Below are 16680 nucleotides of genomic sequence, written 5' to 3' on the forward strand. Positions count from 1 at the left end.
GTGTATTTCACACTGATGGTGGACAGTGATAATGTAACCCTCTGACACAGAAAACCTGAGAATGTCAACAACAGCTTGTTTGTGTACATGGCTGTGTGACGTTACACTATGAAGCTATGTTTAAAAATAAATGCTCTGCAGAGTGTTTCTTCATTTTATCAAACTGTCATTTAAAATCACTTGTAGTAATACTTAAAAATAAAAATCTTGTGACCTCTGTGACTCCTGCCTTTTACTTGGAGAACAGCTGTCAACAATAGAAAAGCACAGTTGCACCTACAGGGTATGACTCTGCAGTACATATTTGATAATGCAGCGAGTACATTGTATTTTATGAGATCCTTCTCACAGTGTTCTTGCGTTATATAAACACACAGAGCTCGATTTGGTCTTCAGCACTACCCTTAAGCAGCAAAGTGAGTTGTTATTCCCCCAATGGTGTCATTAACCTTTAGAGAGTCCATTTGACAGGAGCACTCTGTACTCTCAACCAACGCTGTACAATTAAAGAGGTCTGTGCCTAATCCCAAAGACAGATGTTGGGAACAAAAGAAGCTGCCTAAGCAGGGGTCCTTGACATGTATGAATATGAGGAATTAAAACTGTCTTTTCATGAAGACACAAGTTTCCTGTCACATATCTGACACCAACTTTTTATTTGACTCCTGTCCCTAACAGCATGATAAGCAGCTGATTTCACTTGTGACAGATACTCAGTCTACCCCCCTCACGCCTACTATCAACCTCTATAACAGAAAACATGTGAGATTCACCACTTGAGGCCTTTCCCTCCCACAGTCAATCCGATTATTCTGAGGTTTGGGAGCTGTGAGAGGAAGTCATCCCCTTATGCAGTCCCACAATTTTCTCTCTTGACCATCATCTGCTCCCACTCTGCCTGCCTCCCTCCCCTCAATCTAACAGCTGCAGGTGTGGAACTGTCCTCCTCCAATTCACTCAAGCAAAAGGAAACAGAAGCCAAAGCAGAGGCTTGATATAAGCAATGGCAAACATAGTTGGGACACATTACATTTCAGATCACTGGACAATTATTCAAGTAGAAGGGTGCACTTGTTCAAATTCATGCATGAGCCACATTCATGCATTTGCTGTACTAATCTTGGAGCTGAATTTTACTTAATGAATGCCTCAGCACTCAGTAGAAATTCAACTTAGTCCTGTACATTTACACAATAACTTCTTAAAAGTTAAAAATAAAGCACCACATGTTCAGTCAGTGCCCCAGCTTCTCAGAAGCAAACTACAAGCATTGTTTGTTTCCATGGTATAATGGTTGCTTTACTTGTGTTTTGATGCCATTATCTGTGTGTCGTCAACAGACTATCCAAAGGACGTCTCACATGCTCACTCTACTTAAAAGATACAGTATACAGTAGGACAGTTAATGTAATGTTTAATACATTGTAAGAATCTAAATATTTGACTACTCACATGCCCCCCTCACATTGACATTTTGACCTTAGATATGAACTTAAGATTTGGGATGCCATGGAGGCGATTCACTAGTCTGCAGTGTATCCAAATCCCATCCTACGTTATACGTGTCTGATGCCTGTCCCCTTATTACATTTCTCCAATAATATCCATACTGTCCACAGTAAACACAAAATACCTAAATAAGGTGGAGTCCTCTATAAAGGCTGCATTTTCTGTTCATGGATGGCGTCGGGTAAAGCATCACTTCTTCCACTGAGGCCCCTGATGTGTCAAAGACTTTCACTGTGCTCCACTGGGCAGTGCACACACAGAGGGCTTGTGCCATGCTTCACAGAGGGGACTCACCCGCTAACACATCCAGATTAAATAGCTCCTCTGACCCAAAAGTGCTGCTGCTGAGGTTTGGAAGGAATGGACACAACTAATGATGAGTGCTTTTACTGTCCCTGTAGCTGCCTTCACAGCAAGGAGGGGGGAGGGGAAAGAGGAGGTTTGATGGGTAATTGAAGAATATACTAAACCTTCTGTACTGCAGTTTTCAGAAAAAAATGTATGTCTTTTACCAGTGATGTTGTCAAATTTGAGGAAAGAGAAAAGTTACAAAAACAAGCAAAAAACGTTTTGAGGATGAAATGTATCTCAGCAGGGAGAGAAATCTTAGACTGACATGCGAGAGTACAACAAATGATTATTTCCTAACAGGTACACTCCTTCAACCATTAGGTGGAGGATGTAGCAAAACATTTCCATGACATCCAAAGCTACATTATGATGACTACTTCACTGAGGACAAAGCGACATAGTTATGATATTAGTCATAATCTTAAAAATGCAGGGATGGTAATGTATTCACAGGTGTTTAGAAGTAGTTCACACCCTTAACATGGCATGTAGGCTTAATTCTAAGAAAGAGGATGTTGTATTAGAATGTATCATCTTTAAATCAGTTAATAAGTTAATGTTTTAAAGGAAGACAATAAGGGTGAGACTATGTTTGGAGAGACGAGTTTTATTGGTGCCAAATTTAAAATGACAAGGTAAGGCAACAGGTCACACTAACTGGCATCTCATCAATTAAGGTTTGCTATGAACAATGAATTAAAAGCTTTGGCAACAAACTCAAATGATCAATGTGCACTGCCTCGTGTCTCTGATATTACACTTACCTTGTAGACCTTTCCAAACGCGCCATCCCCCAGCTCGCCAATAATTTCCCATATGTCGTTAGGATTCACGTCCCGGTGGACGTGCTCGTACTGCTTGGCTTTCTTCTTTATTTCAATAGTGGGCAGACGAAGTATTTTGCTAAACCTTGCGAGCGCCATTATTTACAATGCTAACATTCAACTTCAAATAACTATCAAAATATCCGGTTCTCTACTCGCAAAGCATTGCGCATGCAGTGTGGCGCACTCCGTCAAACTTATTCACAAGCTTCACTTTCCGCGTCTTTTGGAAAAGAAAAAAGCCACACTTCTTCGAAGATTCAAAGAACTTATTCTACTCCGTCCATTTCAACACGGACTCTGAAGGCTCTGAGGTTAAAACATGTCATAGTCCCATTCACAAACTGGGTTGAAGAGCTGGACGCACGGTGACCACCTGCCGTCAGAAACACGATGGAGGAGCTGCTTGCCTGGTTGGGCAACTTGTTGCTTCAAACTGTGCGAAAAAGCCCCACCTTGTCACTCAACGGCCCTCCCACTGCCCTCCCTCTGCCCTCCCTCGTGGAAATGTAGTTTATTTGAAAGAAAAGGTCGTCGTCATCGCTGCGCTGATGATGTGAAAGGACTTCATGTCCGGGTCGGTGTGGGCGCGTCCCAAACAGCTATGACATTAAACCAAACGACTGTAGGAGTATTTTCCAGTTGAGTATTTGTCAACCTCGTATGTCTTACTGCACTACTTTAATGTGCCACACTGTTGCTTATATAGTGTTTATGGTAATGTTTAGTTTATTGAAAATATCTGCAATATCCCTTTTAAGCATATTGTAGACAATACATAGAAAGTCACTACTTGCTGGACTCATTATTCCTTTTCATTCTTGCCGCGAAGTGAACCAATCGACAATCTAATGTAGCTCCACTGCAAAATGAGAGACACGATCCTCAGCCGTCAAATGCAGAAGTATGAGTCTGAGTTAGCTAGTTTTACTGCTGGTGACAGTGTTTAACAGAGGAATTGTCTACTAAAGGAACACATTCGTTTAATGTTGTCTGACTGAAACTGCTGAAACCTCATATCAGCCTGTGATGAAACATATGATTTTTGGAAGTCCAGTGTGGACAAAAGGAGCAATTACAATGACCGATACCCATGACTCTTTCTACACATATGAGCATTATTTAAAGACCTACTTGAAAACAATGTGATCCTTAAACAGATATGACTGGTTGAAGGAACTTGCTCTTCACTTCTACAGGAGGTGTTGTAGTGCCCTCTAGTGGCACTTTCAGCTCAGTGAACTTGTATTTGTTGTGCATTTGGAGCAAGAAATGGGATAAAAGCATATTAAAGTGCAGCTACAGGTGATGAATATATCATCATTAGTGTTGAAATAATTTGTCATTAATAAAGAAGTGGATGAATAACATACAAAAATATTGACTCAGTTGATTGAATGAAGAAAAAGTTACATAAATATGACAGATAATTGTGTGTTTTGTTTTTTCCTATTTCAATAAAAGATGAACACAAATACCAATATGACTATTGTTCCCATCAGTTTCCCTTTCCCGTGTATGAAATATCAAAATTGTGCATATTCTTCTGTAACTTTATGCAGAGGAAATGTATGTCAGAATCTAATAAAAATCTGAGTGCAACTCTTGGTTTTGCAATTTCAACTGAATCTTTGCTTAAAAGTTTGCTCTTAAATACTTCAAGGCTTTAATACTTGACCAAAATGTACAGACAAGGCACAGACAAGTGTGATGAAAAGATTGAACACATCTGATGAAACTATGTGCATTGTGTTATGTTGGGTGGATGGATTCATAGATATAAACTGGCCTGTGGGTGAAAATGGAAGTATCAAAAAAATAAATTGTGTCTGAAAATTTTAAACTGAGAGATTGATCCATGTTTTATGATTACATGATTTATGACTTAACACAATACTAACATTTATGGGGGATGTAAGCACTGGTGATTTTGAAATATTGGGCAATGAACTTCAGTTTATGTTTCCTTTCAGAGTGCATAGAGCACTTCAGTATGAAACTCACTGACCTTCATTTAAGATTAGCCAAACAATGAACTGCTGAATTATCAGTTACGGACAGGAGGATTGCAGGCAGTGAGGTGATGTAATATTTTGCTTGCTCATCAGTTAGGTGCTGGCCTGTTTAAAAATGTTGGAAAACACAATTTGGTGTTCGGTTATAACAGCAGTTCCAATGTTTTCACTTTATGAGGTTGAACATCATGTTTTATTCAGGAGCATATGGGTTCAAACGTAATACAAACAAACCACTTTGTTAAACATTTGCTGTTATCACTTTACATTTTCCATACATTATGAAAGAGTCCCAGCATCAGTGGTGTGCACAAGGGGGCGGTCACCCCCCCTCATGGCCCAATTGTTGAAAAACGCGCGCTAAAGTGCCCTCTTGGGAGCCAAAACGTGTGCTAAGGTGCCCTCTTGGGAGCCAAAAAGCATGCTACAGTGCCCTCTTGGGAGCCAAAAAGTGCGCTAAGGTGCCCTCTCGGGAGCCAAAAAGCGTGCTAAGGTGTCCTCTCGGGAGCCAGAACGCGTGCTAAGGTGCCCTCTCTGGAGCCAGAACGCATATTACAGTGCCCTCTCGGGAGCCAAAACGCGTACTAAGGTGCCCTCTCGGGAGCCAAAACGCGTGCTTAGGTGCCCTCTTGGGAGCCAAAACGCACGCTAAGGTGCCCTCCTGGGAGCCAGAACGCGTGCTAAGGTGCCCTCTGGAGAGCCAGAATGCGTGCTAAGGTGCCCTCTGGAGAGCCAAAACATGTGCTAAGGTGCCCTCTCGGGAGCCAAAATGCGTGCTAAGGTGCCTTCTTGGGAGCCAGAATGCGTGCTAAGGTGCCCTCTTTGGAGCCAAAACGCGTGCTAAGGTGCCCTCTTCGGAGCCAGAACGCGTGCTTTTTTTCTTTTCGCCCCTGCCCTTCAAGAAGTCTGTGCATGCCACTGCCCAGCATCAGTAAATCCCTAAAGAGTATAGACTGTATATAAGAAAAAAGCTAAAGAGCAACAGCCTACAGTAAAGAGACAAGTTTTATGCAAGTCCATATAAGCCCACACAGGTTTCTACTACTCCCATCATTCTAACATTATGTCATTATTGTATGTGCATACTGCATACACCGCAGAACCGGGGGGGTCAGGGGGGCCATGGCCCGGGTAACTTTTGTGCTCTGATTATTTTATGAATAAAAGCTGTAGTAAAAAGTTGTATCTGTGTTTGTCACCACAAACCTTCACTGTTGCCGATAAACAAAAACTGTCACAGAGTGCTGCATTTTGATTTGAATTCGTGAGCCTATCAAGTGCATTGTTTATCAATACGTCATGCGTGAGTGTCCTGAGCAAACGGCTGCTGGCACCTGCCAAACCGCTGGCTGCGTCTACAAAAATCAAAAATGAAGAGACAAAAGTCCATATCTGATTTTTTTACAAATAAACAAAGAAAGCATAATGATCAAACTCCAGCTTCCACTGTGGCACTGGTCCAAAAACAAAAGACCCGGAGCATCCAACTCCATCCTCTCCCCCAACACGGACCCTGCCGACCTGCCAACCCGCGGCTAGTTGCTCTCCTCCAGCTGTTTCAACACAAGCTCCCAAGAGCCACTGCACAAGTGAGTGCTGCAGGGATCTGACTAAGCCACACCAACCACACGACCCTGCTGTGCTGATAAAAACAAAAAAGGTACAGGGGATTGGGTCTTATGTTATGACAACATACCAAATGACATCATCATATGTTATGACATCATACCAAATGACATCATCATATGTTATGACATCATACCAAATTACATTATGACATCATACCAAATTACATTATGACATCATACGTCAAAAGTTTTAGGACCACGTCACTTTGTGAGTACAGAACACCAGACCAGTTCCTGATCGACTTATTGAGAAGAGTTTTAGAAAAAGTGTTTCATATAACAGGATTCCTATTGTAAAATGGCGAGTTCCAGATGTTTTGTTGCTTCTGACATTAACAGAAACCCAGAGATGTTCTCTTCTAAAAAGGACAAGAGGAGGCTCTGTGGAGGAAGATCTGCTGTGAAAAGGTCCTACACAGAAATAACACAGGACAGCCGCAGAACTGCAGAGCTCTCTTCTCCTCAGAGGAAGAAGATAAAAATCTGCAAGAGAAGACTTGCCATGAAAAGGCCCTTCTCTGAAGTGTCACAAGATGACCACAGAGACCCAAAGATGTCCTCCCCAGAGAGGAAGAGAAGGAGGATTACCACCGACACAGAGGAGAAAGTCATAGTACTGCCAAGTACCTCCAAAGGGACTCCTCACACTGTGGCTAAGGTATCTTCAAAAGGAACCAGACCCTGTACGGTGACATCCAGAGTGTCAAACATCTGGATCATTGGCGACAGTTACATTCGTCGAGGGGAGGAAGCAGCCAAGAAAGAATACAGCAGGAATCTTGGACTTCATGCCAACATTCAATGGTTTGGTAAAGGAGGGATGCGTTGGGGTGGTGTCCTTCCTCATTTTTATGCTGAGTTAGCCAACCAGAGTCCCCCAGACATTTTAGTGGTCCATGCCGGTGGCAACGACCTTGGACTGATGTCCCCCAAGAAACTGGCATTCCTGATGCAGAGGGATTTACAGCAGCTGCGTGCACAGTTTCCCTCCATGCAGATAGCTTTTTCCTGCATCAGTGAGCGGCAGCAGTGGAGATATGGAAAGCCTGTGCAGATAAATAATGACAGGAAGTCTGTCAACAGGTTCATGAAGAAGAACGTTGACTACATGGGAGGTGAACTCATCGAACATCTCTACCTGAAGTTCTACAACAAAAACACATTTCTGCCTGATGGAGTACACCTGACCACAGCTGGAAACCAGGTGTTTCTGACCAGCATCCAGAGCACGTTGGACAAGATTCTACAGAGGTCTTCTACAGAGCAGCGACTGTAAATGATTGTGTCTGTATTTATGAAATAAATGCTGAAAAGTGAATTAAAAAGGATTGTGTATAATGGTATAATATCTGTAGGGACAATAAGTTCATAATTAAGTGTTCATCATTTTCACATTATTAAACATCTCTGCAGGTCAATCTGTCATTACATTTGAACTCAAAATATAAATCATGTATATCAAACCTCTCAAACACTCATTTAAGAAATATTACAGTCAAATATTCTATATGACATTATTAGTTCAATGATTAATGTGTCACTGTTAGAGCAGCATGTTACTGTTGTAGCTGCTGGAGGTGGAGCCAGTTTGAACTACTTCATATACATTTAGCTAGTTAGTCTGCTAGAGTTAGATGAGTTCTGATACACATGCTGGTTTTCAGTTTTTTACATTTTTTTCTCTGATCTTTGATTTTTGGTGAAATATTCATTTATTCATTTATAAAACATTTATTGAAATTAAATCATGTGAGACATTCAGAGGGAGCTGCTAACAACTCATAGACATCTTAAACATGACAGAGACCACACTACCCTGCTGTGCTGATAAAAACAAAAAAAGTACAGGGTACAGGGGACTGGGTCATCACAGCGAACACAATCCGTTCAGTATCAGTGGTTCAAAGATTTTAAGTGGCTCACATTATGTGAAACAAGTGAGAAACTATACTGCACGCAGTGTCGCTGCTGTGCAAGCAAAGGCCCGCTTTCATCATTCATGGTTTTCAAAACTGGAAAAATGCTACACCTACATTTAAGGAGCATACCAGCAGCAAACATCATAGAAAGAGTGTGTGGCTCAATTTCAGGTGTCACAGCAGCCCAGTGTGGCCACACTGTGGGGTGAACTCACTGACCCTAATCACTACATCTTGTATAACTGTTGTCGTAATTGGAGCAAGTGAATAACAATGTTATTAAAGAAATATATAAAGATATATAATTGGTGAAAATATTTTAATGAGGTGCAATGACAGACTGTAACATATTGCAGTGTGTATATTATGTGACTGTGATAACCAATAATCTATCATCTCTATACAGTGGCTACTATATATTGACATCAACAAAGGAATACATTTGAGTCAAACACAGGATGGATACATGGAGCCACTGGCAAGCATTTGTAATTCTTTTTACCTCATGTTTATGTTAATTAACAATAACAAAAGACAATTTAATAAAGTTTAACATATGAAATGTTTCCACTATATGTTAAATATGTTGCAATTATAGTCAGAAAACAGATGATTAAAGGAACACAACCATGTCATTTGTCCTCCAATTATTTTGTCTGTGGAGAGGCTTGAAGAATGTACATACTGTACAAGCACTGTTTTGCTGTCTCTCCTCTTTTCTTTGTTACTGATGTTGTCATTTAAGGATCCAGTATGTTAGCGCTCCAGTGCAGCACAGTCGTAGATTGTGAACACCAAGTCCTATAAAAATAAAAATAAAAAAGTAAAGTCAAAGTTTTTGGGTGCAATGTTTGAGATTGAATAAAATCAATATTCAGGAGTCATAATAAGATATGTTGTAATTCCACCTGCTTTCATGATTACATTAGATTTTAATAAAAACCTACAGCAGAAGGTCACCCATGACACATGTATACTCACACTCACATTCCCAGCTGAAAACTGGAACAGGAAGCACTTTAACTCTAACCCTTTGCCCAGACCTTGTGTTCAGGTCTGCGCAAACGGATCATGTCAGTCTGTTGGCCTACTGAAATCAGTCAGGTGCAGAGGATCTAACATCCACGGAGCACTTTTCATAATAAACCTTGTTTAATCCGGTGAACTAACCCACTGGGTGACCCATTAAACGGCAGTGAGTTTCTCATCAGTTGTAGTCTGTTTTCCTTGCTCTGTTTCATGTTGGGCTGCACTGCAGTAATTCAGACTTTAGCTCAATGGATATGCTGAGGATATGTATTTAGTAATAAATGACTGAAAATAGAAATAAACAATTAATTAATAGGTCTTTAATTTATCCATAACACACTGTACACAGTAGAGGAACTCAAATCCAGTTCTGGATTACATCAGTATTTTTCAGGTAAATGTGCAAATAAGTGATTTGTAGCTTAAATATTTGACAATGAAAACAACTGGGAATGATCCTTAAGACACTTTAATAACAGTGTTGAATCAAGGCAGAGGTTAATGTACTGCAAAACATGAGTGGTGGTCTATAAAACAGTACTCATATATCTCAATGAGAAAAATACTTGTCGTTCTCACAAAACAGTTCTATTGCCATTGGCCTTTGTCATAAGAACAGACTTTGGCAATTAACACATCTTATTATTTGCCAATCAGCAAGCATAATCACGTAATATAAAAATAGTAATGAATATTTTACATCACAGCATCACAGAAAAGTCCCTCAGGATTATATTACAGTTGTGACGCAGGCCCTGGGAATAATGTTATACGCAGGACAATTTATTACAGCAGGACTATTTTGTAAGCAGTTTTCTTCATCAAAAGTGTTTTATTAAAAGTATTACTGTTTTGTGATCCACCTAAGATACCCTTGAGTTAAATTGGGACGTATTTGTTACACAGTTGCACTTTTAGACAGTTTTGAAGGTAGTGATAGAGACACCATCACTACCATGTTCATATATCTTAAAAACAAGTCTGTACAGGATCTTTAAGATACAGAAAGCACTGATCATAGCATTGTTTTACTTGCAAAGTAACATGAGGTACAGGTAGAATTTTTTTTACACTAATCAACGATGAACATATTTTTTTGAGACATTTATAGTATGGCTCAAAATAAAATGAAGCAGTATACAAACCTGTAACCTCTGAAGGCGCTCATTGTGTTGAGTCACTTATCTTGACTTACCCCGTGACACTTCTCTGACATGAAAATGAAGAGCTGTCTGAGAGTAACACCCAGCTTCCTCACGTCTCTGGTGTAAGCACAGCGGCGTTGTCGCAAGCCTTCCACCAGGGAGATGTAGGTCCTCATTTTATACATCACACAAGCATTCTGAAGGCATGAGTAGCAATTAGTGTCCCTGTGCAGGATATACAGTGGCCGGCGGTTTCAATCAAAATACCACAGAAGTTAGTGTAGAAAATTCCAAGACAGCCAAATTGTTCAATGTGAGAGATAAACAACCAAAGTACATACAATGCAAAAGGTAATGCAATCTAGTGACATTCTAATGCAGAATAAAAAGGTTTGGTTCATATCATGGTAAATTTGACAGTAGTTATACTTACATGGACATCAAGGTAGAGATTTGGCATGTGTGCCATGCAGAAACTCTGGATGAAAAGAACAATATGAGAATTTTAAAATTCAACATTGGCAGGAGAATCTCATGCATTTAAAAAACAAAAACAAAAACAATAAAACTACCAACTCTTAAAAATCATTTTACAAAATCACACCCAATTATTTAATTTACTTTGATCTGATGTATTCTGATGTATTTAAACTAAAGTTACCATTTATAATTATATACCGATAATTAAAGATTTAGAAAAATAGCCAATATTTCGAATGTGCTCCTTAGTAAAACAATAGCAAATTAACACAAAACAAGTTTAAAAAAAAGTTAAAGAATATTGAGAATATTGTTATATAAAACACAAGAAGTACAAAATGTATTTTATATGGAGCAAAATAGAATATGAGTGACAAACACAACAGCTGACTCACAGTTTCAGGGTCCCTCTTCAAATCCGCTGCCCACTGGGTGAGGTCTTGTGCCATGTTCAGTACCTTGGTGTAGCATGTTGGTGGATAGAAAGGGTCACTCAGCACCAGCGGCAGCAGCGAAAGAAGCAACAAGTGGTTAAAGGTCGCCATGACTCACTGACACCTTTTGTGCTAAAAGAACCTCTGTTTGTTTGTGTTGCTGATTCACACATGCAGCCACGTATGCATGTGGATGAACTATCACACACCCTTTATATCACACCCTCCAAAATAATTATGCAGCTGCAGGAGAATGACCCATCCCATTGTGTCAGAGCTTTGTGGAAGAATAAAAACAGCATCAGGAGAACAGATTTACTGTCAAAATTATAGTACTGCTGATTTAGTATTTGCTTCAGAGTAGCTCAGAAGGGAATTCAGAACTGTACTTCTTAAATCAGAAATCTTTTCATATATTTCATCTCGTAGTATCAATTGAGTATTTTCTGGTAGATCGAGCATGATTGTCAGTGGATGATTTACAAAACACGAAAGTAACTTTCTTCACTCCAACAGCCTGCACTCTGTGTCAAGATCCCAACACAATAGATAGCACCTTTGGGATGAAATTGATGCATGTTTTTAGTGTATTATATTATTTCATAAATGTTACTTGTTGATGTAATGAAATGTGCTATATCAAGAAAACTGCCTTGCCTTGAAGAATCTGGACAGTCAAGAGACCAAGAAGGAACAAGGCGAATTCAGTATTTGACCTTAATGTGACATAGAAGGTACTTGGGACTTTATTGCATTGGTGCAAGTATATTGCTATTGTGTACTGTTATTATATCAATCTCGGAACCAATGGAAAATATATAAAAGCAAAATACAGCCATCAACTACAACAAAGAGTCAATGTGGGTTGCCAGAATGATATTTCAACTTTTCATTTGTGATCATTATGCTTGTCCTGCTTATCTTAACTTTTTCAGCCAGTTAAACGTACCAATCCAAGAGCATTTCAGCATTAACTCTAAATGTTTCACAATTTTTGTTGTAATTCATTAAATAACATATATTTTCTGTAGTTATGCTCAAGAATAAAACATTACTGTTGAAATGTGTGCATTTTGAATTTAAGAAAAACATTCAAAAGCCTGTGTGTATATATTCAGCATAATGAAGTTTATGAGGAGAACAGACAATTCAATGGGAATAATGATCATTACAGTGATAATAATAATATTCCCATAAAACCTTCTCATTGCTAGTGCCTTGCTTTTTAAAATCATTTTTATTAGAAATTTCATAAGTATTACAATACACTACAACAATAATTGTTACAACAGGAAAAAGAAAAATGTACATACATTTAACTATAAATACAAACATTTAACAATAAAGTGCAATGTGTTAAAAGAAAAAAGCGTTTCAAGGAAAAAGGATATTTGTCTGAATTATAATTGAGTTGTCTGCTGTTCATAAGTTCAGTATGTTCCATAGGAAGTGGCAAGCTTAGTATCAAAGTTTCACAGAAAAAAGAGGTCAGAAAGAATTTGTTTCACTACAGTAGCATTGTTAATTAGTGTCTGTTGTACCACCATTGCACATCTTGTTTTCCATAATTTAGAGCATACCACACAGATAATGAGTTGGATCAAGTTGTGTTTCGATGGCAGTTTGTTATTTATAATACAATACATGACAGAGTTATAACTAAAATCAAAGTGCACACCAGCACCTTTCAATTTAGTCCAGACTAGTCCATTAAAACCTCATCATCGTTACAGTAAAACATGGAACATTTTTTGATAGTAAGCAAATCAAAGACCCAACAGCTTTCGCAAGAATTTATCCCACGGATATCAACCACCGTTCATCTCAAATGCTCTCTGCCATACGTTCCCATTATCTCTTATCATGTCGTTCTTTTTATCTCCACTAGATGGGGCTAATTCAACAGCTTTACATCTCCTCACGCTTTCATTCATTCAAGTCCAGTTTCCTTAAGCATTATGTTGACATTTTACAAAACAGTCCTAATATAACCAGGACTTCTTATTACAGGAAAAATAAAATAAAATAAAGCTTACAAAACTGGGACAATGGTGGCATCTGTGGATGCAGCTGCACGCTAGCTTTACTCAGTCTCTGTCCAGCCAGGTGTGATATGGCACTGTCATCACTGATCTCATTTTAAAAAGCAGTGTTTTTCCTGCTGTAGTAAGAGACTGGCTTGGTTTAGAGTGATGCTCGTCACGTATCAGACTATGTAGTGAGAGTTGGAGGTCTGTCCCTTCTTTCTATATGAAGATGGATGGCACACACCAAGTGTGTCTTGGCATGATGGAGAGGCATAAAGAAGTAGAAAATGTGCGGTGTGCACTGTAAGCATATCTCACATCCCACAGTCCTACCACTCAGCCATTCTCCTCTCGACCTTGGCTCGCTCAATTAACAGGGGACAGAGGTGACCGCACAGCTCTTATCATGGATAGATGTGTTTTACAGTTAGTAGTTGCGGCTGCAGAACTTGATGTATGATGAAAGATCCGACAATCTTGCACAAAATATAAATACCGGGAAAGCACATCTTTTAAAAATATAATTGTTTAGGGAACAACTGAATCTTGCTCACCTCACATTCAGGATTTTTACGGGATGTCCGATACAACCATGATTGCAAGCCGTTAAGCAACTATAATGGAGCTGTCAAGAGTGAAGTGTCTGTCTTAACAGGACCCCAACAGTAACAGTACTTACTAAGGGAAGGGAAATGCCATTCAGTCACTTCCCCAGCCTATATTTTCTGCTTTTTAAACATTTGGACCACCTATTATTGTATTAACAATTTTACAGAAGTTGGCAGATCAAAATGATATTTTCCAGATCTTCATGTGATGGTCTGGATAATATCATGGCATTCATAAGGATTACAAAGTATTACATTAAACCCGAGGAGATAAAAAAGAAAGAAAAGAAACGCCATCAAGCACAATAAACTCAGTATAAATTCACCCCAGAGAAGCATTAGTGTCTATTGTTCTCAGCGTTATTACTATTTCCATATAACACTAAAGGCTATTATGAGTCAGGAGGCTCAGCTAGTCTATAAAAAGATTGACACTCACCTGCAGGTCCCCGGGCTGAAACAACATTGTCGACATCATGCATAACTTTGGGGGGCGCTGTTCTTAACATGACCTCTGACTCCACGGTAACTACAAGAGATACGTGTAATCCCTGCAGACATAAATAAAGTACAGAATGATGAGGCAATTTTAAAGTGACAACTTTAAATGAGAAGATCACTAGTGGGTCATTCTTAATCATAAAGGCGAGCAAATGCGCTGCGGGAATAGGCAACGAATATATAGTGCTAATCAGGCTGCTGATAAAATGGCAATAACCTCATCATATTAAGACACAACCCTTAAAGAGACAGAAAAGAAAAACTCTACACAAACTGTAAGGTGATTAACTGTGATTGTGTCTTACTTGCACAATAGTCTGTCATATTTCTAGTTACACTTTAGTGTAGATTTTAAGATAAAATCTATTTATCTTGCTAAAACGCATTATGGGCTACAACTTCTGCAGGGTTTTTTTTAATGAGTGAGTATGAACGACGGGGAGACCTCATCCCCACCGCTACAGTAGATCAGCTGGCAGCGTATGAAACGTGCCTCTCCAGACGCACGGTGGTGGCGAGCCTATAACACAGGCGGCGATGTGGAGGTCAGTCGTTCATCAGCGCAATGTGCCGAGCAGTGTAACCCTTGAGTTTTGGTCCCCGTGTCTTCCGTCCTCCACGGACAAGGGATTCCGCATTACCTCCCGTCGGCTCAACCAGCAAGTCACGTCTCGCTGTGCAGTTTCATTTTTCGGGTGGCAGGTGTCCCGGCGCGTCGTCGTCCGAACACTTGACAAGTGATGCCTTTGACTGGTGCTCTGTTGTCGCTCCTCTTCTCTGCAGCAAACCGGGCTGGGAATGGTCCGATGCTTCACCAGCCGGTGGCGTTGACAGGTAGGTGCCCACACAGTTACCCTGTATGGATGCAGAGGGGGGGGGGTTACTTTCTATTAAGCGCATGCCCCCCCGCGATCAGTTATGGGCCCCGGGCATACTGTCCTCTACGGGGAACTGAGGAATGCGGCTTACCGCACTAGTTTTTGAATATTTCATTTAAGCCAAAAGTGATAGCTATTCAAATGTGTGGTGACCTTATCTTGCAGTCTGTGAATGACATTCATAAAAAGGGTTTCCCCTGGTGGATTCAACGTTGCCACGGTGACTTGAAGCTTGCCCATTTAACCCACAAATGCATCTGATACAGCAACTCATCTCACATTCACTCTCCTTTTAAGGTATTAAGGGACCAGCTATTGTTCATTTTAAAAGACAACACAGGAAACCACTGAAAGTGCCAGGACACTAAATAACTTGAACTTAGTTTCGGATGCTCAAACTCCCTAAATGATGAGGTTATCGCAGGAATGTCTTGTTACATGCACACATAATGAACTGACATGTTAGGCTGCTGAATTAGTTCACACCCCAGTTTACATATTTCACGAGGCAGCAGTTGTTGTTTTTTTTTTGTTTTTTTTACAACATGTAGTAAATCATGAAATAAGGCGTCCTGAAGAGGGCAGCCTGAGGGATACCATTCATTTAAAGTAGCTACATAACATCAGCAAACTAATCAGTAGCCTCCAATTTTGTGCTTTTGTGCTAATAGGAAAACGGATCACACCATTGATTACATACAGTATGTACTCGAGACAGTGCTCCTGTGGGATGATGATGATCTGATTAAAATGAATGAAATTGTAGATACATGACAGATGAAGAAATTACAGAAGAAATAGAAGGATGGAGGGAAATGTATTCATGTAAAATTAGTGATGAAAGTTTTTTTCCTCTACATTAACCAAGTTGTTTTTTTTACTCTAGTTAACATGAATGGTATTGCCTTACTGCAGCTATTGCTGGTCACTGAAGTTTGTGAGCGTTTTATCTCAAAAATGTAACATCTAAGAAAATTCCGTGTTAATCACTGGGTGCTGTTCATTTCTCTGCCTCTTTTCTTTTTCTCTCCCTCCCTCTGCACCGACCCTCCTTCCTTCACTCTGCTGGCGGTGTCATATTTTCCTGCCTCCCCTCACAGGTTAGACTCAGTCAACAGAGGGTCACAGCCACAGACACATCACTTACCCTCCTCCTCCTGGCTTGCAAGAGTTGACCGTCTGCCTGAATTCATCCAAACAGCAGTGGAGACGGACAGGAAACTTACACCGTAGTGGTTCTGCCTGTGTGTGTGTGTCAGCGCTTCATTCCTTTTATTGCTCCCCCAAGCCCTCTTGAGTGTGTGTGTGTGTGTGTGTGTAACGATGTGTGAT

The 16680-nt window shown here is 40.0% G+C and overlaps 2 protein-coding genes across 2 annotated transcripts in view; both read right to left on the reverse strand.

The window, feature by feature from the left end:
• Positions 1 to 3075, reverse strand: part of stk10 (serine/threonine kinase 10) — a 37461-nt gene extending 34386 nt beyond the window's left edge. Inside the window, exon 1 of the mRNA XM_053331630.1 lies at positions 2625 to 3075. Coding sequence (XP_053187605.1) covers positions 2625 to 2783 — 159 coding nt within the window. The 5' untranslated portion in view covers positions 2784 to 3075. The remainder of the gene's footprint in view (positions 1 to 2624) is intronic.
• A 5927-nt stretch (positions 3076 to 9002) lies between these two features.
• On the reverse strand, positions 9003 to 11445 carry zmp:0000001268 (CYTL1 domain-containing protein). Its single transcript, XM_053332000.1, has 4 exons — positions 11296 to 11445; positions 10854 to 10898; positions 10471 to 10617; positions 9003 to 9047 (listed from the first exon to the last, which is right to left on the reverse strand). Exons 1-4 carry the CDS (start codon positions 11443 to 11445, stop codon positions 9003 to 9005), a joined length of 387 nt encoding a protein of 128 aa, XP_053187975.1.
• Between the last annotated feature and the right edge of the window lie 5235 nt (positions 11446 to 16680).

The sequence above is a fragment of the Scomber japonicus genome, chromosome 13 (genome assembly GCF_027409825.1).
Source record: "Scomber japonicus isolate fScoJap1 chromosome 13, fScoJap1.pri, whole genome shotgun sequence".
NCBI lineage: Eukaryota > Metazoa > Chordata > Actinopteri > Scombriformes > Scombridae > Scomber > Scomber japonicus.